Source organism: Clarias gariepinus, chromosome 18 (genome assembly GCF_024256425.1).
Source record: "Clarias gariepinus isolate MV-2021 ecotype Netherlands chromosome 18, CGAR_prim_01v2, whole genome shotgun sequence".
Lineage (NCBI taxonomy): Eukaryota > Metazoa > Chordata > Actinopteri > Siluriformes > Clariidae > Clarias > Clarias gariepinus.
This window is the reverse complement of record NC_071117.1, coordinates 15,287,998-15,313,122: the sequence shown is the minus strand read 5'-3', so window position 1 is coordinate 15,313,122 and position 25,125 is coordinate 15,287,998. Positions and strand designations below refer to the sequence as shown.

At 37.3% G+C, this 25,125-nt stretch overlaps 1 protein-coding gene across 1 annotated transcript in view; it reads right to left on the bottom strand.

The window, feature by feature from the left end:
- Positions 1-25,125, bottom strand: part of tubgcp3 (tubulin, gamma complex associated protein 3) — a 29,048-nt gene continuing 3,923 nt past the window's right edge. Inside the window, exons 2-22 of the mRNA XM_053477529.1 lie at positions 24,851-24,958; positions 24,657-24,724; positions 24,489-24,566; positions 22,611-22,828; positions 20,257-20,423; positions 19,292-19,404; positions 15,449-15,574; positions 14,545-14,613; positions 14,305-14,437; positions 13,997-14,163; positions 12,568-12,678; positions 10,777-10,885; positions 8,862-9,051; positions 8,589-8,724; positions 7,319-7,387; positions 6,918-7,053; positions 6,666-6,754; positions 5,656-5,787; positions 5,279-5,419; positions 1,538-1,654; positions 1-1,001 (exon numbers count right to left, since the gene is read on the bottom strand). Of these exons, the coding sequence (XP_053333504.1) occupies positions 840-1,001; positions 1,538-1,654; positions 5,279-5,419; positions 5,656-5,787; positions 6,666-6,754; positions 6,918-7,053; positions 7,319-7,387; positions 8,589-8,724; positions 8,862-9,051; positions 10,777-10,885; positions 12,568-12,678; positions 13,997-14,163; positions 14,305-14,437; positions 14,545-14,613; positions 15,449-15,574; positions 19,292-19,404; positions 20,257-20,423; positions 22,611-22,828; positions 24,489-24,566; positions 24,657-24,724; positions 24,851-24,958 (2,639 nt within the window). The 3' untranslated portion in view covers positions 1-839. The remainder of the gene's footprint in view (positions 1,002-1,537; positions 1,655-5,278; positions 5,420-5,655; positions 5,788-6,665; positions 6,755-6,917; positions 7,054-7,318; positions 7,388-8,588; positions 8,725-8,861; positions 9,052-10,776; positions 10,886-12,567; positions 12,679-13,996; positions 14,164-14,304; positions 14,438-14,544; positions 14,614-15,448; positions 15,575-19,291; positions 19,405-20,256; positions 20,424-22,610; positions 22,829-24,488; positions 24,567-24,656; positions 24,725-24,850; positions 24,959-25,125) is intronic.

The following is a 25,125-nucleotide window of genomic DNA, read 5'->3' as shown; positions in this document are numbered from 1 at the left end:
ACATGCCATGAGAAGCTGTGTTACAATAATTTGATCACAAGAAAGCGAGTTCTTAAACAGGGCATGATGGAGCGAGATTAAATTATCGTAACACACACCCTGGAGTTGTGTTTTCCTTTTAAAATTTGGAGCAAATGAAAAACAATAGGATTCAATCCAATGTTCAATAGAGAATTCAATACATTTGTGTAGTCTGTCTGGAAAAAATTAGGATATTCTACAGACAAAAACCACGCCTTAAATTTGACTGGATTAAAACCTGAAGCATTAATAAAGGTTTTTTGTTTTTGTTTTGCGATACGCTGACAGCTGTGCGCGTGTATTAGATTTGACAAGGGCTTTGAACATGGCCCTGATTTCAGAACCAGAACTGTCCATTTTCTAATCAAACCTACTTACTGTGGGATTATTGAGATTAAAAACAATCCCACAACAAGCTGCTCGTAGATCAGACACTTGCCATTAAGACTGAAGTAAAGCTGATTTCATATGTGCAACAAGAGATACGCTTGCACAATCTTGGACTTATATGTAACACAGTGTTAAAATGGCTGCTGGAAGAAAAAAAAAAAAAAGAAAAAAAGGCTGATCTGCCCTTAATATTCAGATATGTAGAGAAAGAAGTTGTCAAACATTAACAAAGATTTGATACCAGACTTGTGACTCTGTGCTAAAAAGTTCCACACTTCTAAGAGTCATTAAGCTTTTCAGGACAATCTGTGATAACTTATAAGTTAAAGGTTGAATTTTTATTGTGTTCTATTCACTTTTTTTTTGTAAGCGCTATGCATTGAGCACTTCTCCACATCAGCGTCCGTTCTAAACGCACATGGTTTGGGTTAGATGTTGGAGCTACGACGCCCTCTGGTGGCTCCCAGCGAAGGACGCAGACGAGGGTCCCGGGCCTTGTAGTGCTCGTTGAAGTCTAGCCGGAAGCTGAGGAACTGCAGACTCTCATCCGAGCTGGTCATGAGGAGGCGTAAGAACTCCTGGACGATGCCCTGTGGGAGAAAGAAGAAAAGAAAATGAGGGAAGAGAGACAGATTTAATGAGGAAGAAGTAGAAAACAAATGTTTAGTAGTATTAAGCTTCATTAAGTATTAAGCTTAATTCTTTAGCTATTTGCTTTTTTACCCTAGAATAAGAAGGAAAATAAAAAATAAGTGTGCTTGCATACTAATACTAACACGAATATTAACCATAACGATATTAGCCATAAATTACATTACATTAATTATATTGTAGTGGATTACTGATGATTCATAACAATTGTCTTTAATATATTTAAAAGTGCAGCTAAAAATCTTTAAAATGTGTAGTAAAACAAGTAAAAATTACAAAAGGAATAAATAATAGCAGATTATTTCATAAATAATGGCAGAGATAGAAGAAAGATTATAAAATGATATAAAAATACCTACCATATTTAATTAACATCTCTTAATCTCAGTGCAATCAGTTAATAATAGTGTGTACTATATCACATCAAATAATGGTGACATATAGATATAGTGTGTATAAGCAATTTGTACACTACCTGGTAGAAGTGTGTAAGGAGTCTGAGCTGAGAGCACGTTTTTGGTATGGTGTCCTTAAACTCCTGCACTCGTCTGTTTTCCACCGCTTCCTGCTCCGCCGTCACACCCCACTCTCCCTACATGAGTCGAACACACATCACACATACTGTAAAATGGGGTATGTCATAAGATAGTCTCTACATTTTCTGTCATTTAAAGAAAACAAGTTTCTTGTTCTTGCTTTTAAGACTTGTGTATGTTAATTAAAAAAAAATTATAAATCTAAATTAAAAAAAATAATAAAACATAAAAAATATATATATGACGATATCTCTGGGCTTTAAATCCCCATCAATTTATTTTATAAATTTAGCCTATTACTCTATACAATAGCTTCTGTGTAAAAAATGTAAAACATAACCGACCAGTATAGAAGGGGTCAATAACAATGAAATCACCAGTGGCTTCCTGACTAACCATTTCACATTGTTGCGAAATAATGGCACTATTCCCAAGAAATACTGTGCAAAATTTCATGCTTGTATCTGCATTAGTTTCTGAGAGAGAGAGCAGCATAAACAAGCAACTGTGGGCCAATTTTTTACTGTAACAATGAGTGCTACAGATAAAAAAAAGTTACCAAGTTTCATATATCATTACTTTTGAAGGATGCATTAAAAAGGTAAGAATTTCTCAAGGATTATTGTTCAGGACAAGATATTTTTACAGTCTAAAACTCGACAGTTGAATATATGCTAGTTTATGGCCTTCTGATTATTGGATAAAAGCCTTCTTTTGTATATCTACACAGGAACAAAGACCTTTAGTATGTTTATATCCATTAAGGTTGTTGTAGTTATTATTTAGTAACTAGGTTTACATCTGAAAGAACTCAGTGAAACAAACCTTTGCACTTATATTTTAAATACTTTGTGGCAAAGGTCTCCCACAAAATTGTATAATGTAATTATGAAAAAATATTTTTTTGCAATGTTGCCATGTTTAAGTATGATGAAAATTTGGTAATTAGATAAAATTATAACCTTTATACACAACTACTTAATGGTTGCCACTCTGCTAATTCTCATTAATTTCACCGTTATAGATACATTTATATAAATAGCTAGAGCTAAAGAAAAATAGTTTGTATAAAATGCTTAAAATTTCATATTTTGCGTGGGTAGGTTACAGGTCATTTGGGATTTAAAGGTGTTAAACAGATGGCTAAATCCTAATTAGTAATTTTTTTTTAATCGATGTTAATTCAATCGATGTTAATTCACCACAAAAGCTACAGCTAATGTCAAGAAGTGACTTGACAAGTCAATATGACCATAGCAAATTTATGTTAATTTATCAGCCAGCTTTTATTTCTGTTGTTCACATGATGTAGGTTAATAAAGATAATTTATGTGTGAAAATACAAAAAAAGAAGGAAAAAAAAAAATCACATGACACTTAAGGTAATTTAAACTACAATACAAAACAGACTCTGGAGCCAAGATTAAAAGGGCTGGAGAATGACCTTGGTGAGAAGAAAAAAAAAAAAAAAAAAAGACAACCTTACACAGCACTTTCGAGTGGGTCCGCAATGTCCCTAGTCCGCTTCATGCTTTTCTTCTCCCATCGACTGCATCGTAAATTAGCCTTCACTTTAGTCTTTCAGCTCGGAACTACTTATTACCCGTCTGACCTCGCCAACACACTTACCTGAAAACCTTTTACTGTTACACTCCCTCGATCCCACACACACACACACACACACACAGATACCGCAACAAAAAAAAAAAGCAGGCTTTTCACTTGTTTGTTTTTATAGCACTTTTTACTAAAGCGCTACAAATCGATGGCTACAGCCATGGCCTTGGTGCCTGTTGCTGATCTGAAAATATAGATTTTCTATTGATGGAACCTTTATTTACCATAAATATGACTCGCAGAGTTGCATCCTGACCTTAATGTCTTGAAGCGTATGGATTGCTGATGATCTTCACGTTTAAAGGTGCAGTAAGCAATATTTTATACAAACGGCTTATTGCTTGCCATATAGGAATTAAACCGGAGGTGTCCTGCGTAGACATAATACCTTTAGGTTAAGATATCATTTTGCGGCTGTACATTTCTAGCTCACGTAAAATTTTGTGTGCTTACAGCTAGGTAGCTACAGTCTGAATCGTAAGCCCAGAAATCCCATTTAAAAAGTTAAAATGTTAAGCTCGCTAGCGACATAGATTCTAAATTGCTTTTGGTGTTTTGACAGCTACATTCATTTTCTTAAATTTTGTTTTATTATTGGCAATGTTTGTTTAGTTAACTTACACCACTGACAATGATTTGTTATAACGTAAGCTATCTTATTCAATAGCATGTAGTTTTCTTTTCCCCCAATAAATGATAATAGTTTGAATTATATTGTAATAAACGTGATTTCATACAATTTAAATTAAAATTTTTTTTTTTTTAAAGCAAGCCTTTGCACTAATTTCTGTCTCATTTCAAATAGCAATGTACAGTACAGAGCAAGAATCTCTCATTTCTTTAAAATAATTAAAGTACATAGATTGAATTAAATAACTAAGAACTTCAATTATAAAATTGCTTGTTTATGTAACAACCTCAGCAGCAGCCTCATTTCCCCTCTCGTCTGTTCCAACCACTCGGCATTTAGCATCAGCAGTACGTACACTAATCACCGGCCTGATCATCTGTCATCATCTGTACCTGTTTCTCACTGGTTCATGCCTTAAGTTTGATGTTTTTAAAAAAATATTGTATGATTCATAGGTCACACAAAAAAACCATCCCTCTTAAACTGCTCGGGTTCGGGGACTGGACTAAACATTAGAGACACAAAAAAGGCATTTAGGAAGCTGGGAGAACTATTCCTCAAAACTATGAAGAAATGAGGGGTGGCTCAAGTTTTCACTAAGAACAATAACTATTTGGCAGATCAGTTAAGCTATTTGAATTTTTTCCATTTTTTTTATGCAGACACTTTAACCTTTCCTACTCCAATGTCCTCTAGAAGATCAGTCAGTACTTGGGTTAATCTATCCATCTATTAAATGACGGAAACTTAAGCACTTTTTTAAAGTTGCTCTGGATAAGAGCGCCTGGCAAATGCCTAAATGTGAACAGAAATGTAAATATCCTGCCCCACGGACAGTAGAAACAAATTTGTCTTCGTCCTCCTGAACACTATTCGCTTTTCCAGCCATCGCCAAATTGAACAAAATAAAATGGGGCTTAATGGAGTTCATATGTTTTAAAGAGGACGGACTTTGAAATGACAAGTTCGTGGTTACTTGCGAAGAAGAAAATGCTCGAGAATGTAATGTCCTTACACGCCGTCAGTGCTTCTCCATCGGTAAGAGTACGTGAGAACATTTAAAGTACCACTCAGAGGGGAAAGATGTCTCCTGGTGATGACGGTCAATCTTCATCATCTGTACAGACTCGTGTAAGCAGATGTACGTCAGACATTTACATCAGAGACCCGTAAGCTCACTGCATGGCAGCGTCTACGACATCGTCCCTGTTAGAGTTCGGGCTGAAGCCAGCAGCAAGATATATATATATAATTTCTCCCCCCATCTATGGGAAAACGCTCCAACACCGTTTCAAAAGGACACGTCAACATCTCGAGCCATTTAGTACGGTGAGGAGTTTATGAATGTATGAGAAAAACAGAGACGCTGGTCATTGCATTTCTATTACAGGTTACATAAAGACAAGGTTTGTATTCTCTTGTTCTTCTGTACCTCTCCCTCTCTGCGTCTCTTGGCGTCCTCATACTGCACTCGGAGCTGCAGTTCCTCCAGGGCTGAGCGGTACAGAGCGTTCTGAGCGTTCTGGAACTCGATGATCTGGTCGAACACGGCCCGCAGCTGGTTCAATAAAGACTGCGCACGGACAGACAGAGAGAGAGAGAGAGAGAGAGAGAGAGAGAGAGAGAGAGAGACAAGGAAGCAAGACAGAGAGAAAAAGAGAGAGTGACTTATAAACAAGAGAGAATGGAGGAGAGATATTCAGTTTTTCCTCTGTGTCCAGGTCAATCATGCCCTCGGTGTCTAGACTGTCAATTTCAAGTGTTTTAGCCTTGTGTGTGTGTGTGTGTGTGTGTGTGTGTGTGTCCTACCCTGCTGTTAGAATCCAGGAGGCAACGAGAGATAATGGTGTCAAGGAAAACCTCATGGGCTGCTATGATGTGATCCAGATCTTGAGCCTGCTGCACCTTATTCCACAGCTCATCCCAGGAACATTCCAACACCTACACACACACGCAACATAGAGAAAGAGAGACAGACAAAGTGAGAGATGGGGTCAGACAGACGGTAATCCATGCAGATATACACATCCATATGGACACACAGAGACCGGCAGCCTCACAGACGAGTGCGAGACAGACAGACAAGCATGTTCAGACAGACAGGTGTGCACACAGCCACCTACAGTCAGACGGGAGACAGACAGAGTGCCGTGTCTGTTTAAATAGAGAGAGAGAGAGAGAGAGAGAGAGAGAGAGTTGTTTAGATAGTTGTTGTTAATATTGATGTTATAAATTCGTAAAATACTGAATCAAATTAAGTGTTTTTTTTTTTTAATTGTGTACCTACTATGATATTCTTTCATCTAATATATTTATAATTTTTATACGTTTAGTTACATTATAAGTAACATTAATTGAATTTATAAAGTTTTATAATTGCTTTGGCAACAATGTATTATTTTTGTTTTTATTTATTATTTTTACATTTTTCTAAAATGAACTGAAGGTGAAAAGCTGAGGATGATTTCAGAAGAAGCCGCACTGCTCCCCTCGCCGCAAAGCCTGTGTCAGAGTGTGAGAGCCTGAGACACAGTGTACACACACACACCGAATATAACAAACATCTGTTTCATCTGTAATGTCTGAAAATTACTGTTCAGATAGTTTGTTGTTACAAGACTCTCGAGACAGAGAGAGACAGACAGTCAGACAGAGAGAGAGAGAGAGAGAGAGAGAGAGAGAGAGAGAGAACGAGCTAGAGAGAGAGACAGACAGAGTTAGACACAGACAGACAGAGAGAGAGAGAAAGAGAGAATGACAGAGAGACAGAGAAAGCGACCGACAGAGAGAGACGGAGAGAGACGGAGAGAGAGACTGGCCTCGAATGTGATGTAGTACTGCATCTGGTGGATGAAATGGACCATCTCTGAGGCCAAGATGTGACACTGATGCAGAACTCCAGACAGCTCTGTGAACACACACACACACACACACACACACACACACACACACACACACACACACACACACACAAATTTAAAAACATTTCCCTGTAAAATGTAAAAGCTGTGTAAGCTCTGCATTGGGACGTGTCTCTCACAGCTGCGGTGTGTATGGGCTACAACGCTCACCAGGCATGCTCTTCAACAGCTTGGCGTTACACATCTGGCTCTTCCAGATGTCGGTCAGGATATACTCCATGCGCTTGGCTCGCCACAGGAAGTTGAAGACCCGCAAGTAATGGCTCATACACTCGCGAGTGAACACCTGGCACGTGCCACACATGGAAAACACACACACACACACACGCACGCACACACGCAGCCCGATATAGCCGTCAGTTTCCGATAGCGACAGAAAAATCAACATGTGAGTGACAAGCTGTTCCTGCTGAACAGCAGACTATTTATTCTCCACCACAGTGAGGATGAGGATAACAATGGCGATGATGATAAACAGTAATGACAGGAAAATTCCTGAAGTAAAGCTCGGTACATCTTTTTAAGCACTCGGAGGAAATGGAGCTTGTTACCGTGGCGATAGGCCCGTCGACGTGATAGTCCAGGCTGAAAACGTCCCAACCCGTGTCACCTGGAGACACCTGAAACAAGAAGATCAAGGAGTAGAGGATTGTGATGAACATGTGATACTGAAACACACATCTAAACATGAATACACGAGAGGAGGACATGAAAGAAGAAAAGGAAGGGAGGTAAGAGAAAGCTGTGGAGGAAAACAAAGAAGTGGAAGGAGGAAAAGCAAAGGGAAGGAAGGGTGGGAAATGAGAGAATGAACTAAAACAAAGGAAATAAAGAAACTGAGGAAGAAGAAAAAAGAAAGAAAGAAAAAGGAATGACAATGTTAGGAAGGGTAAGGAATGAAAGCGAGACAGAAAAAAGGAAAAGAAGGGAGGAAGTGATGAAAAGGAGGACAGGAAAGTGACAAGAAAGCTGGAGAGGAAAAAGGAAGGAAAGAAAGAAGCGGAAGAAGGAAAAGCAAATAGGAGGGAAAGTAAATGAAAAGCAAATAAGAGAAAGAACTAGAAAAAAAGGAATAAAAGGACAGGGGTGAACTGGAGGAGGAAAAGTGTTAGAAAGAGAAAGAAGGTGAGAAGGGGGAAATAGGAAGGAAGGTGAGAAGGGGGAAATAGGAAGGAAGGTGAGAAGGGGGAAATAGGAAGGAAGGTGAGAAGGGGGAAATAGGAAGGGAAAAACTGGAAGCTTAAGGAAGAAAAATGAAGATAAGGATTCGAGAAAATAAAGGAAAAAACGTGAGGGAGGAAAAGAGTGTAGGACAGGGGAGTGGAGAAGAGTGGAAAGGAGGATAAGAAAAGGGATAGGGATATAGAAAGAAAAGGAGAAAGAAGTTAACAGTGGGAAAATGTGAAGGCGGCGAGGAAAAGAGAAAAGAATTGGAAGGAAGAGAAGAGGAAGAAAACGATAAGATGAAAGTAAGAAAAGAAAATGAGAGAAAATAAGGAAGGGATAGCGAGAGAGGAAGAAAAAAAAGAAATAGAAAGCAACAATGGTAGAAAAGGAAGGAAAAGAAAAAAGGAACAGGGAGAAGGTAGAAATAGAAAAAAGGAAAAAGAGAAAAGGTTCATTGCTTTTTTTTTCAAGAAACATACAGGAAAAGAGAAAAGAGAAGAGAAAGAAATCAATTGCAAAACTCAAAAAAAAGAAAAGTGATAGTATAGATGGAGAAGATAAATAGATGAATGAAGGGAAGTAAAGAGTGCTGAAGGCACTGGATGTGCTTGGTGCAGTGAGATGTTGAGAGAAGAAGCGATGTGGAAGCGAGACCTCCAGCAGCCGCACGTCCAGCCTCTTCAGGATGTCAGGGCTGTCGAACTGAGCGTTGGTGGCTCGGACCGCCGTCTCCAGGATCCCGGTCAGGTTGTGCTGGTACAGCGTGGTGGCGGCGCGCGCCAGCTCGGGCCTGAGACGTCACACACACACACACACAGCTCTCTTTTACAAGTCTCTATACACAGATTATCCTGAAAAAATTTTTCACCTGGCTAAACGAAAAATTTGTGTGTGTGTGTGTGTGTGTGTGTGTGTGTGTGCACTTACTTCAGCAGGTCCATCAGATGTCTAATGAAGTCTCCCTGGCCCAGCAGCAGGTATCTCCTCATGGCCTGCAGGTGCTCCAGCAGCTGGTAGTTCTTATTCAGCACGTCCAGCAGGTACTTACTGGTCTCGAAGTACGCAGCGTCGATCTTACTCTGGAACGCCCCCTCCAGGTCTGTGAACAGCTCGGTCGCTGAGAGAAACAAACAGGGGAACGGTAAGAAAGAGAGAACTGTCACTGATGGGCTGTTCTGATTAACGTGCAATAGGAGATTTAAACACATTCACGATGTAAACACGTTCAGCGGCTGAAAGTGACGCACACGAACAGCTCACTGAGCCTTCAGCTCTTCTCTCTGCATCAATTCTTCAGCTGTAACATCATTAAGCTGTTCACACTCAACATACTACCCTAATACTATACACTACTGATCCCACTCCATCGCCATGGATACGCTCGCCGAGACAATAACCCCATTAAGAATGTTACAATTTATAAATAATCAAAATAAATTCATACAAAAGTAAACACACACACACACACACACACACACACTAGATTTAGGTATTAATAAGAAAGAAAGTAACAAATAAATAAATAGGGAAAATATATTTTTTTAAGTAAAAAAAAATAAAATAATAATAATAATAATAATAATAATAATAAAAAAATAATAATTTATTAATAATAATTATTATTATTATTTAAATGTAAAGGCCAAAAAAGACAGGTTAAGTTAAAAAAAAGGGAGTGACTGAAAAAGATGGAAAAAAAAACCAAAATAAAAAAGCATGAGCAAAAACGTTTACAATATTAAACAAATAAAAGCACAAAATGGAAAAATAAAGGGAGGATGAGAGAATGGAAAAAACTGAAGCAAAGTACAATATGTAAAAAAAAAAAAAAGGTAGTAAATAAATATAAACAAAAAAAACTATTATTTGGGGAAAGATCTTTTAAAAAACTGCCAACATAACTGATAAAAAATAAAAATAAAATTTTTTTAAAAAAAAAACCTAGCTGATTTAAAAAGAAAATAGAAAGAAGAAATCAAGAAAAAAAATGAAAAAGAAAGAACAAATGAAAGACAGAAGGAAAGAAAGATAAAAGGCCAAAAAACAAAGTAAAAAAAATAAAATAACAATGAACAGATAAAGCAAGCAAATTAATAATAATAAAAAACAAAGGGAAAAGAAGGAAAAACAGAAGTAGCTAATTTAGAATACAAAATGTTAAAGAATTAAAGCTAAAGAAATCAAGTAAAGAAAACCAAGACAGACAGAAACAAAAGGTTAGTAAAAAAAAAAGAGTTGCTGATAAAAAAATAAAGAAAAATAAATACTTAAGAAAAGTAATAAAGAAAAAGAAATACTTGAGAAAAGTAGAGAACAAGACAAAAAGAAAATATCAAATTACAAAAAAAACTCAACTAAAGGCAAAATAATGTAAAACGATAGAAAAAAAGTAACAATACACAGTTGAACAAAAAGGAAACGAACACATGAAAAAAGATAAATAAACAAAAATGAAATTTGTTCTCTGCATGTTAGCGCTTGTTTCTACTGCATTCCAGTTTCACGGAGAGAGAGCAAGAGAAAGAGAGAGAGAGAGAGAGCAAATGGAAAGAAAACTCTGGAAAGACACACAAGGTCAGGGGCGAAGGCACTAAGTGCATTAACTCATCCGTGCTAAATTCAGCCGCTGTCGATCCACATGCTAAACACAGCCGCTTCTAAACTCCACTTTCCTCCTCTAGATCAATCCCTCTCTCCATATTTCCGTCCATCACGAACCCCCTCTGCCCCGCTCTCATCTCATTAGCTCTCTGTGATCTGCACAGTCCTGCAGCAGCGGCGCTCGAACAAGAAGAAATGCTCCTATTCTCAGAGACATTAGCGAGCTTCTCAGAGACATTACCGTCTTTGGGCGAGTCGGCAGATTTGGAGGCAGCCAGGATCTTGCCAGGTGGCGTCCTGTCGTGGCACACCTGATGCAGGAAGTTGATGGATTTGCCGATGAGCAGGACCTGGTGTGACACCAGAGAGGAAATGAGGGAATGAAACAAAGTTAGAGGTAGGAGTGAGATGGTACAGTGGAGAATAACACTCAATGACACTACACTTGTCAGCCTGAACATCAGGCCGAACATCAGGCCGAACATCAGGCCGAACAGAAACTCTATAACCTCTATTACCTCAAACACGCCATAACATCAACTCTTTAATCGGCCCCTATCTCCGCTCTGCCATCATGCTGTGTTCCTTTTTTTTTTTTTTTGCATTAAAAAAAAAAAAAAAAAAAAAAAACTTATTTCTTTCTTCCTTTCCTGGTTGGTCTTCATTTAATTTCTTGGCCTTTCCTTTCTTTGTTCAATTTATTATTTCTTTATTCCTTTCCTGGTTTGCTTTAGTTTTAGCTTTCTTAACTAGTCTTTTTTCTTTTAACTTTACTCATCTTTCTTTTTTCTTTCTATTAGACCCAAAACATAGACCATAATCTCACCACTAACATCAGCTCCCATCCTGCTCTGCATATTTACTAAGCATATTTGTTAGTTTCTTGCCTTATTATACTGGTCTTTCTTTTCTTCTTTACCCTGCATTCTTTTCTTTTATCCCTTCTTTCTTGGTATTCTCTCCTGCTTTCTTTACTGGTCTTTATTCATTTACTCATGATCTTTCTTTACTGGTGTTTTTGTCTTTTTTTTAATCTTTTTTTTCTTCGTTTTTTCTTCTTTTTTGTCTTTATCTCTTTACTAGTCTCTCATTAGGTGCTTACGGATATTTATCTATTTATTTATTTACATTTCTTTTTGGTGAAGGTTATTTGGTGGTCAGTTTTTTTCTGTTTTTTTTCTTTACTGTTCTCTTACATTACTAATCTTTCATTTATCGTCTTTACTGTGCTTTATTTATTTGATTTACTGGCCTTTCCTTGTTTATGGGGCTTTCTTTCTTTTTTATTTCCTTAAGCCTTTTTTTCTCTTTCTTAGCTGCTATTTCCTTTTATTACTGGTTTTAATTCTTTCTTTCTTGGTATTTCTAGCTTTTTTATTTTTCACTTATTTGGATTCTTGGTTTCATACTTCTTACTTTGTCTCCCTTACTTTCTTACCTTATATTTCAAGTTTTTTCCCTCTTTCTTTGTTGGTTTGTTTAATTGTTTTATTTAAGACCTTTTAATCCATTTCAAGCTAGATCCTTCCATCCTCAAGTTACTAAGAAAAACAAACAGCTTCATACTGAGAGATCACATCATCCCTGTGAATGTCCTATTACTATAGAAACCGTGGATACTGTATTAGAATGAGAGAATTATTTTAAACATGTGATTTGTCTCATGGTCAGACCTGCTGTTCTTAAAAAAAGAAAAGAAAAGAAAAAAAGAAAAATAAATAAAATCAATCTCTTCTGACCAATCAGAATGCTGCGCTGTGCTGAGAAAAGTTCTAAAGTGCTGACAGGCTGATGGGGTGATGTAAAAAGCAGACACTGTGTGTAAAAATGTGCGTGTGTGTGGGTGTGTGTGTGTTGAGTGAGCAAAGTGCTGTGCAGGATGATGGATGGATTGATGCAAGTTGTGTTAAAATGCTGTAATGGTGTGTGTGTGTGTGTGTATGCGTGCGTGTGTGTATGCGCGTGTGTGTGTGTGTGTGTATGCATATTGTCTGATAGATCTGTGCTGGAGTGTAAATACGGAGAGCTTTACCTTCCTGGCCTGATCCATGGTTATGAAGGAGGGAATCATCGACTTCCTCAGAGAGTATTTATCGTGCCACAATCTGTCTGTCTTTACAGTCGGATCCGACGCTACGAAGAACTGCACACACACACATGCACACACAAACAGAATAGCTTCAACACAAAATGTTTATTATAGATCTAAAATTAAACAAAACACACACACACTAGTGCCTACTTTAACTAGGGACATCTATAAATGTTTATCTTTCATCATCAGTCTGATCAACACTTTCTATTGATCTACACTGGATTGCTGCAACATTCTCACAATTCTCTAATAAAAAAAAAAAATCGGAACATTGGGTCCCACCAGCGAAAAACAGTCAGTGCTACAGAAGGGACGGCCTGACTTTCCAAACTCGGTTACAAAGACACAGAGAGAAAAGGAGAGCGAGAGAGAGAGAGAGGAGACAGCAGGATTGTGAGCAGTACACGAGGCGATCTTCATTATGACTTGACATCAAAATGCTCCGCTGTAAGAATAATGATCACGGGCTAAACTAAGAGCTCGTAAAAGCTCATAAAGCGCCCTGGCAGAGTGCTCCATCAGCAGCTCGGCTCCCGCCGCCCGTCCACCCGCGACCAATCACATGCCTGCAACACCACCAATTATGTCAGCGCAGAGATAAATGAGAGAGGGAGAGAGAGAGAGAGAGAGAAAGGGAGAGAGAGCGCAAGCAGCATGATGTACAATTAATGATTCACATGAAGGAGCTGAGTGTGCGTCTGTAGCGGACGCAAATAGGTTTACTTATTGACAGTATCTTTTACAGTACAATGTCGGGACATGAAGAGTAGACATGAGAGAGAGAGAGGGAGAGAGGGAGAAAGAGGAGAAAAACACTAAGAGTGCAGAATATAAAGAAGTAAATAAAATGACAAAAAAGAAAAAGAAAAAAAATGCAGGCAGGCGAGAAAAAGAGAAAGAAATTTGTAACAGAAAAGGGAGAAGTAAAAAAGTACATAGGAAGAATGAAACCGAAAGAAAGAAAAACAGAAAAGCATGTAGGAAGAAAAACGAAAAAAAAAGTGTTAAACCACCAGACAAGCGAAAAATAAAATGAAGGGAAACGGCACAAGAAAGAATGAAATAAGTAAAAAAAAAAAAAGGGAGAGAAAGCAAATTAGACACCAGGAAGAAAAATAAGCACAAAAATTCTGTGGAAGGTAAAAAACGAAAAACAAAACAAAAAATCCGGAAAGACCACAAAAACATTAAAAAAACTTAAAACAAAAGTAAAACTTAAAACAAATGAACAAAAGGAGTAATCAACAGAAAGGGGGGAAATGTCATAAAAAGAATTAAAACACCAGAAGAAAAAATAAACGTAAAAATTTTGAAAAATGCAAAACATAGAACAGGAATAAGGAAATGTAATAAAGTCCATCCTGACCTCATGGTACGTGTCCTCGAGCTCGCCGTCGTAGATCCAGCGGTACAGGAAGTTGAGAATGGGGTGGGAGACCAGGCCGAGGATGTGCTGGACCAGCGCTCTCATGTGAGGGTCGCCGGTCTTACCGTACGCGTGCACGGCGGAGGCTAGCTCTCCTCCCTTACGGCCTGGGACAGAGAAGAGCAGAGCGTCATATACATACATTCTTCATCGGGCATATTGGAAAAGACGATTACACTAAAACAAGGTAAGTGTGGCTAAGCTGGATTAGCTTGATTTTGTAATGAGCGGCGGAGTTCTGCGCTAACCCTGGCAGTAGTCGACGAGTGCCGCGAGGGTCTTCAGGCGGATTTTAGGGTCGTACGTCCACACGAGGAGCCGTCTTAGGGTGAGTGTGCTCTCCAGTCCAACGTTCACTCCCTGGTCATCCTCTAACTGCAGCTACACACACACACACACACACACACACACACAGAAATACATAAATGTAATAATATACAGAAACATTGTGTTTGTTAAAGTGTGTTTGGTCCTGCTAGTTATTTAACCTGTGAGTGCAGGACTGACAGCAGCCTGTAATACTCCTTCAGCTCCTGGTGTAGGGAGGCACAGAAACTCTGCGGAAAAAAAATTTAATACAGAAGGTCATTATTTGCATCAGTGTGTAAAAATTGTAGCTGGAGAAAACTGACACGAGTACAGATTAGATACAAATAATAATGTGAACGGACGGATACCAGAGCGTACTGGTAAAGGGGAGAGCTGAGGAAGGAAATGAAAAATTTTCTGAAAAAAGCTGACAGACAAATTAAAATAATAATAATAATAATAATAATAATAATAAAAACTGAAATAGGCAGACACACAGACTTGACACAAACACAATAGAAAACAAGAACAGAAACAGGAACAGACAAACAAATGGTTCAGGACCACCCAAAAACTTAAACCTGAAAGAAATGAAAAAAGAAAAAACAATCAAGAAGGGTGAAATAAAAGAAAAAAAAGGACAAACTGAAAGCAGATAAGAAAAAAAATGTGTTAAAGACAGAAAAGGAAAAAGTATGGATGTAATTATGAAGAGGAATTATTTTAAATGTTAATTAAAGAACATATCTGTTAATGTTTTACTATTATTCTGGAATTCTCAAATAAATAAATAAATAAATTAGCACTTTATTGCCAACTTAATGAGTAGGAGCTATTAATAATTAACATTATTCATTATTTATTGTCATACTTTTGTGCAAATGTAATACTTAAAGACACTGCGCACATGCATCACAATACTTAGTTGCCATTAACAGTGTTAATGTACTGAAAAACTTAAGACTTTAACTTTAAAAAATTTCTATTTTAGGTTTCTTTTTAAAAAAAAAATTGAATTAAAAAGAGAAAAATGTTATACATGGAGAAACAGCCATATATTAAGAACTGTGACATGACCCGTACCTGGCCGACCAATCCGAAGGCTCGGTCTAAACTTCGAGAGTCTGTGTACTTCCGGACTTTGTTATGAAGCCAGCCGAGTTCTGCTAGCCGGCTACTGGTGTCCCGCAAAGACTTGCACATTGGAACCTGGAGAGAAAAATACACGTGTTACTATCTACATCATCTTGTACTCAAGACCAACTAAACCTCTTAAAGGAACAACGAACAGCTACGTTAAAGTTACTGAAGTTGTATGGAGTACAGCGCTGATGTGTCCTTGTCATTTATGCCACAAGTACTTTTCTTTTCTTAAAGTTTAGATTTTTCAACTTGGGTATGAATTTTATGTACTTTATAACAGTGAAACTAAATCACAACTATTTCCTACATTACAAAATTACAACCTTGATGACGCCCTGGTAACCTGGTACTGTCTTTTTAACCTTTGTAATCACCAAAAGCTATTTTCCCATCATTAAACCAAAAGATTAAATTTAAAAAACAGACCTTTATGTCAGTAGAGGCACTGGCTCATAAATGAAATTTTAATAAACAACTCCACACACCTATACACATTCATAAAATGTCCCTTTATATACTTATACACACTGCTGGACATAAGCAAAAATACCAACCTTTAGAAAGAATTATAATCATTTTCCTTCAGCATTTACAAATGTATTCAAATTCCTAAAAAACATCCAACATTATTAAAAACACATGATAACGCAGCAACTATAATTACAGTTTCAGAGCCACGAACAGTAATTCACATGGCTTTCTCCTGCCACAGGAATGCAAGTGCAGCAGCCTGAGTGTGTCACCACGTCTCTGTCCTTGACCTCTAGCGTTAGATTGTAAAAGGTCCAACAGCACACATTAAGTACGTAAGAAACTCAATTTTCTTTTGCCCTTTATCACAATATTGATCAAAAGAGTTTCTTTCAATTGCAGAAATAAAATTCTCTGGGGCGGAAAAAAAGCCTTTTGGTTTTAAAAGGGCATTCGCGCAGAAAGTAATTGCAGGTTCTTGATACAAAACCCACATTTTCTAACAGCAGATAAAAATACAGAAGTATTTGGTGATAGTAACATGTTGCCCCTGTGCAGTTGAAAATTTCCAAAAATGTTAGGGAATCAACAAAACCTTACTTCTCCAAACTCTACAAAAATGCACACCACCAGTGTTCTACACAACACCCAACACCGCTCGGCAAAAGTTTACACCACCAAATACTCTTTGTACTCCACAAATCCCAACACCAACCCCTTAATAAAAATATCAAACACTGTTTTACTAAACTTAAACATAACAGTTGACGAAACATTACACAACCAAAAATTTCTGAAATGTTTACCTCAACAATACTCATATGCAAATCTTTACACCACAAAGCACTTCTCTACAAACCGCTACATTATAAGACATTTTTAACCACAAAATTTTACACAACCAAACTTCTCTAAAAAACTTTACACTACAAAACAGACAAGAAAACTGTTATATCACCAAACACGTCAAAACTTTACACTTCTAAATACTGTTAGGCAAAACATTATACAGCAGTAGCTCAGCATATGAACTTAATCCGTTCCGGAGGCAAGTACTTGAGGCAAAAATTCGTATTGCGAAACGCATTTTCCCCTAGGAAATAATGTAAATGCGGATATTCCATTCCAGCCACCCACAAAATACCACCACTATCAAAAACAATCTAAACATTTAAAAAAAAGTATATATAAAAAAAGCAAATATAATGTTAAATATGAAATTAATAGATATTGAAGCTCACTTAACCCTAAATTTACGTTTCCTTTTGGCACTGCCTGCCAATAAAACTAAAAGTGGCTCCCTTTTCTTTTTGCTACTGAAGCAAAAAGATTTTTAACGGCTCTCAGACGTACTTGCTCGGCTCGCTCACCTAAAGAAAATGCTTCGCAATGCAGAAAATGCTTCGTACGCTAAGGCAAATTTCTTGCAAAATATCAGTTTTTAAGGCGAAAATTATTCTGTTTCTGTTTATGCGTGCAGGCGCTGTGTGTGTGTGTGTGTGTGTGAAGCTGAATTAAAAGAAGGGGAGGAATCAGACCCTCCCCCCTCCTTCTTCTTATCTTACATGGTGACCCTCCTTTCTTATTTGAGTTTCTCACACACACATTAATGGAAAGACTGTTTTATCAAAAAAAATTAGCAAGGAACATCGCTAATAACTCTTGCGTGAGTGCACGCTAACAGAATCACTGCTGTAAAGTAAAAGAAAAAATAAAATTAACCTGCACTTTACCTTTAAAATCGCAAGAGAGCAGTGATTCTGTGTAGAGCAGAGAGTGTGAGAAAATGGATCTTTAAACTCTCCGAGATTTGCTTTTGCTTTACACGCGCACACACACACGTTATAATAAAAAGTACATGCGCGCTGTACAAACACGCATACAAACACAAAATAAATTATGTTTTACGCACACACACGTGGTCACAGTGTTATAGTAAACAGTACATGCCCGCATTGTTGTTGATTAGATCAGTAAGAGACAAGCACCAAGACCCAGCAGGGGAGACGATTACCTACAATTCCACAGCGTCAAGTCAAATTTTATTAAAAATATTTGCTCATCTTGTGGAACACTCGCAAACCACATTACTCGCAATTTGATGTTTCACGTACTGTAAATAACAATGTTCACATTAATTTAAAACTAACTTTACACTGTCTTGGTTTATGGTAGTAGGACAAAGCTGTCTGCTTTGGAAGACCTGATGTTTACGGGCTCATGTGTCTGGATCCGGGGGTATTGGATAAACACATGGCACCAGTAGAAACCCCTTTAAAAATTAATTCCTTTCACATGAGCAGATGAAGGCTCTCCAGCATGGGTTGACCTTGACAGTGGATCTGGTATCTTGTTTCTTTAGTATTGGGATGACCGGTAGAGCAGGTAAACCAATATTTCATTTATTTTTTTTTTATCTCACATGAGGTTACAAAAGGTCAGAAGAGACTCAAACCAAACCACGTACAGCTTGGTGATTATTGTAGAAAAACTTCATAGCATAGGTTCCTTTGCTTTGTAGTTTACTTACATTTAAAGTACCCACATGTGCGCAATTAGAACAAAGATATATTTTTATATGTTTAAGAATCAAAATTTCAAGTTTCACAAATCAGTCATTGGTTAAAATACTACTATACTACAATTATATTTAAAATGAACATCAGCAGGTCGAGAACCCAGAAAAAAAGGGTATATTTTGAACAAATGGCCAAAAAAAGGATTATCTGTATTTGTCCACAAAACTATATATCAACATAGTGCTGCTAATAATGAACAATTATTTTTTTTCGTCCTTTATGATGAAGAGCTAAAAACATAAAATATTATACAATTAGATGAACATAGGCGAAGTGTTTTGACCGTCTAATAGATCTTTAAAAAGACTGATTTTCATTTACAGGGTGTACAGCAAGTCCAGAAGCTGGGCCAAGTAAAAATTCCTATAGGTAAATCTTTATGGACAAATTGTGTGTGTGTATATATATATATATATATATATATATATATATATATATGTGTGTGTGTGTGTGTGTATATAAAACACATACATACATACACGTGTCTATGTGTGTGCGTGTACATACACATACATACACATATATTTTTTTCATAATATATACATTAAAAATACAAACGTACAAGGTGATTAGGTCCAAACCAACTGTCCAGATTCTTCTGGTCAGACAACTACATAAGAGATATAAAATTGTGGTATAAATTGTCCTTTTAAGGCCAAGCTACAGTTATAAACCAGCAGCGAGGCAAAAATCCTAAACACCAACATTTAAGGACAAACAGTGATGAATTCACCTTTGAATCGATTTTGTAGCAGTTCTCTGGAGTGCTCATCTTAATGAATTTCCCGTCAATTCCCTGGAAGACGTAAAGGATGTCTCGCACCAGGGCGGCCTCACTGATTTCAGCTGAGAGTGAAGGATTTCGAGAGAAAGAAAGAGAAAGAGGGAGTGAGTAAAACCAGGACAGAGAGAGACAAAGACAGACACAGAGACACACACAAATCAAGCTGTAAAGGTCACACTCATATATCTGTCTAAAGTAAAGATGGACAGTGTCCTGGGGTAACTGAACTAAAGGCAGGACGGTGCTTCTGGGAAAGACAGAAATACCTTACACATCGTTTTAAAAACCAAACCTGAGAACAACCCGAGCATGGCACAGCGCTATGACCTACATTAATGCTGGCTTAAAATTTACCTGCTTGAAAGGGGGAAAAAAAGTTCCTTTTTAAAATGAAAAGAAAACAACTTGACCTTTTATAAGCATTACGTGCATAGTACTGCGCAAATCAATTCCACCTCTAATGAATACTCGAGGTTGTGTTTCCTGGATCTATACAAAATGACTACATCCACGTACACCACATATACACACGCTTCATTAAACACCCACAAATAAGGGAAATCTTTATAGCAGCCTTATACAGTTACAATTTTAAAACCTTTTGCTTTTTTTTTTTGTTTAAAAAAAAACTGTAACAGCTTATTACGAACCTGAAATGTAAAAATTAAATTATTTAAGGGATGGTCTCAGGACTAAAGTGTATTACATGGCTGAGAAAACAACCGTGAGTAAAAAAAAAAACCTACCCTGTGCCTTAAAGAAGTTCATGACAAGAACCAAGATGAATGAAACTGTTACTAGTGAAGAAGATAAAACTGAGCTAAATATCTATTGAGAAATGTACGCAAAGCTAGATACCTGCATCCTCGCTCTTAATATTTCGCAGTAGTGTAGCTGAACTACAGGTGACTCACCACCGGTGTCACCGTCCCGTCTCGGTCTGTGAGGCAATCTAGGTGCGGGACTGGAGGTGGGCCCGGGGGCGGGGCCTGTTGTGGGTCGGGAGTTCGGTGGAGCAACCCCGGTGACTGGGAGCGCCCAAAGACGAGGGCCACGTCCAGGATCGCCTGCAGCTTGAGAGCTAAAACACACACAGGCACGTCAGCGGATATAATGATTTATAATCCAAATTAGAAGAATATCTCAGTGATCGATAAAAAAAAAAAGGCAAGTACATGGCGCTGACTGGGCAAAAGTACACATTTAATCTATTAGTCAGAGACTAGATTAGTCTCCATCACTAATCATGTAAGTGTCTCATGGAAGCTTTGTGTAATTAAGCAGACTTTGAGCGGCGTCTAACGCCCAAATGTTTTATTTAATTAATATCAATTTATTCTTATTAAATGCTGCAAATCATTACCACATTATGACCAATAGCTGGAAAGTCTTTAAGATTATTAAACAGTGCTTCAACTTCTAACTGAACAACATGTGCTTTTTTTGAATAATTGCTCCAGCCAATCAGCAATCAGCTCGCTGACGGTCTCATAATAATATTGCTCAGCCCCCCTTATGACGGGTGTTAAGGATAAAAGAATTAAGTCTTGGAGCTTTTGACGGCTCACTTAAGGAGGAGGAGTAAATTTTTTTTGCCTATTAAGTTTAAAATATTCGTAAACTTTTTTCAGTGTCACAAATCCAACGTTAAAGCTACCGAACTCACTTTTCGGAAATGAGAGTGCCCCCTCTGGTATATACATGCCACTGCGAGCAAACTGCAGATTTATTTTTTCCTTCATTCCTTAATTTTCCTTTAAAAGTATAGAGCCACACCACTCTTAATAAAATGTGAATCATGATTTTTTTTTCTCCTTGGGAATTAGAATTCTTTCACATGATTATTATTTTTTTTTTATCAAAACTATTTTTGCATTCAAAGTAAAAGCTGTATACAAAGGAATTTTACCTCTTTGTTAACAGATGTAGGCAAAAAATGCAACTAAATTGATACAATTTAGAAATGACATTGTGTGTATGTATGGTCGTTATTTATTGATTTTTTTTTTATAATCATGCAGCCCTATTTAAAAGCCGAACGCTACAAGATTACAAGGCAAGCAGGAAGTATTCTTGGCCGTGTCCCAAACCACATCACAAGTACCACATAGGTTGGGTTAACATTACAGACACTATTGTAGTGCTGACTGACACGCTACATTCAGTCTGGAAGATATAATTATATCTGGTAGCTTTTTTGTGCACTTCAGTAAACAGATTTTGGCGAACAGATTCTTTGCTACGAGTACAGAAACTTTAGCGGCTGTGCTGCTGTCAGGTGCAACCGCATGGAATGCACGGCATTTCGACTCATACATGCTCAAAATGTCTCCAAAGCTCTCACTATAAATTAACAGAATTAATATCACGAGATGTCTTATAGCAACTCAGGAATATCACAATATTATATATAGTTTTATCCTCTGGCTCAAGAATGTCATTTATTTTATTTTTTTTATGAGACCTAAAATTTATATCCACTGTTGCCATAGTGATGCCTTAATAAAACAGTGTAAAAGCCCAGAACCCTGTTTTTTCGGCTCCAAACTTTCAGCACTAGGCAATAAATCTTCATGCATTTATCTCAATAACAAAGGTAACCATTAGAGCGTGTGGGTTACTGGGTGCATTACAGCTACTGTGCTTTTGAGAAGAAAAAAAATTCCATTTAAAGAAAGATTCCTGAAAACACTAAAGCTGCGTTTTATTTTTATTAGCGGTGCACACAAACACGCTCTCTACTAAAGTATCACGATTCCATTAGCAAAGCTTATGGGAAGGCGCTAATTACCTTTTAATGGTCAATTTCCAACAATAAAGGATGACAATGAAGGACGACGGTGAAACTGCGACGGCACAGAAATGCTTAAGGGGAAGCGGATTTAACATTCCAAGGATTCGGCGATCAATTAAAATCCGGGCTTTGAGATACGCGGCCGTGCTTTAAATATCTAAAGTGCTTGCGGCTGATGGCTGATGTGAATAATTCAGGGCGCAATTACAAGGGAAAACCACAAATCAGCTCTGGTTGAGATGGAGGAAATATTGTCCATGTTTACAGTTTGGACCAAATGCAAAAAATAATAATAAATACATAAATAAATAAATAAAAAGTAAATGTGCTAGGTTAAAAATAGCAAGTTGTCAATAATGTGGAAGCGTCTAGGACTGCGTACGGAAATTCTTGTCCTAGAACTCGCCTGTCTTCTGTCCTGTACCCAGTGTTTTAAGCAAGCTGCCTGGAGACGATCCAAAATACCAGCCTTACCCAGTGAGCAGAGACGGAGGGCCGGTGCCAGGGCCGTTCAGTGAGTACACGCCCAGGCTGCTGATGCCGCTGGTGCCCATGCTGGAGGCATTGTGTGCAGCCAGTGCTGAGCGCTCGGGGTAGCTGAGAGACAGGCTCTGTGGCCGCGTGTAGTAGAACGGTGTGGAGTGCACATCGCGCGGCAGAGCCTGAGCGAACACCGAACCATAACTGCCCACCTGTCAGAGGGAGAGAGCGCTTTAACTCAAGTTGATACTTAAACATTCAATAGAACTGAAACACACTGACTGAACTGACTGAATTACTGCACATTAACAGTACAATAGTTTAAGTTTTTCCTTTAAAATTCTTATAGCTTCTGAGTAGTTTAATTATTAGTCAGTCAGCTGAATCAGTTGGTAGAAAACTTTAAACTCTATAAAGCAGAAGAGTCTCCACCACTGAAGCTCACATACTGTATATTTGTGACATTGCTATACAATGTATACATCTGTCAGGACTGCACATAAAACTTTTTTCTTAGACAGATAAATAGAGAGACAGAAATATACATAGAATACTTTATTAATCACATAGGGAAGTCGTAAACAACTTAGAAAAAAAAAAAAAATATATATATATATATATATGACTTTTTATTAAAGCTGCAGTAGGTAACTTTATTAATAAAAAAAATTAATCGTTACTATCTAACTGACCTTTTTATTAAAGAATTATATGAAAAAGCTAACTGACTAGTAATTTAAGCTGTAGTAAACAATTTTAATTACATAAATTTGAAATATTTATTTGTCTGAGAGGTTAATAAAGCTGCACGATATAAGTTTAGTTATAGAAATTCACAACATTCGATACATACTGTATCTAATACCATTTAGTAAGGTGTTGACATGTAACTTTATATATACTGTACACAAATTAAAACCATTGGCTACATATCTAACTGACCAGTGATTAAAGGAGCAGTAAGTAATTTTATTTATACAAATGTGAAAAATGTATTTGTGTAACTGTCCACAAGTTAAAGCTGCAGTATGTAACTTATCAAATGAAAAACATATTTAGTTGATCAGTTATTAAACAAGCGGTATGTAACTCTCTTTATACAAATTATATACATTTGTTACATATCTAATTGACCAGTAATTAAAGCTGTAGTAGGTCATTTTATTTATACCTGTTAGAAACATTTACTATATATCTAATTGACCAGTTATTAAAGTGTCAGTATGAAACTTTTTTCCAAAAAATTTTCTCTAACTGACCAGTTGTTTAAATCATAGTCTGTAATTTTATTTATACAAATTTAACATTTTAAACATTGTATTATCTGTATTCTATTTAAATGACCAGGTATTAAAGCAGCAGTATGTAACTTTAACCTTTTTTTTTTCCTGGTCAAAAATTTTAAACATATTATCTTACTGACCAATTATTTAAACTGTGAAATTAAGCTTTTTTTTATATAAACAGACACAACTGACATCTATCTAAAGGACATGCTATTAAAGCTGCATTATTTATTATTTTTTTTTAATTAAACTCATTTCTTATTTTATCTAACTGATTAAAGCTGCAGTATGTAACTACAGTATGCAACTTTTGTGTTAAACCTATGTTAACCTGTAATATACTCTGTAATTTTATGTCACCCATAATAAAGTTATTTTGCTAACAATAATTTGTTCATGAAGAACTGTGGTGAAGCACAAAAAGTTCTTATCAACAATGACTTGCAATCCCATAATTCCACCAGAGTTCTCTTCAATCCCTAACAGTATTACGAAAATGTACTAATAAACTGATAAAGCTTTGTTTAAGATCACAGCTGCTTGTGCAGTCACAGGAGCTTATGAATTAACAGGATTGCACAGGTACCCGCGTGGACGGTTTCCTCGGATCCTCACAGAGGCTGAGAAGGAGGTATAAGATGGACCATCTGTGTTTAAGCACCCCCTGATTACGACAAAAACAAAATCTTTGTAAATGCACGATGTAATAAACAGACAGAATGTTTTTTTTTGAGACTGAGAGCGAAGCACTGACCTGGGTTTGGAGTTTTCTGTGGAGCTCTGAAAAAAGAGCCGCGTCTGCCTCTCGCCTCTGCTTTAACACTTCAAAACACACACACACACACACAATGTAATATTATATTTGGTTCAAAATACGAACGCAATTCTCAAAGTAGATTAAAATGATCTGTGGTGTCGGCTCGGGATTTGACAATCCTCACAACTCACATTCTTTTTTTATCTTTTCGGACACCAGGAACTCGTCGCGCTCGATGGTAGGGGCGTAATTACTCCCGATGACCCGTACAGCGTACTGAAACTGATGTGCGACGTCAGCTGCAGAGAGAACAGATGTGAAGTCAGGGCTCAAAAGAGCGACCCCGAGACAGAAAATTTTATATATGTATGATTGGACGGGTAGAAAGATGTCGCCGTGTATCATGAGACCTAGGTAATGTGCTCTCTATGGTCATGATGCAGCATTAAGCGCTATATAGAGACTA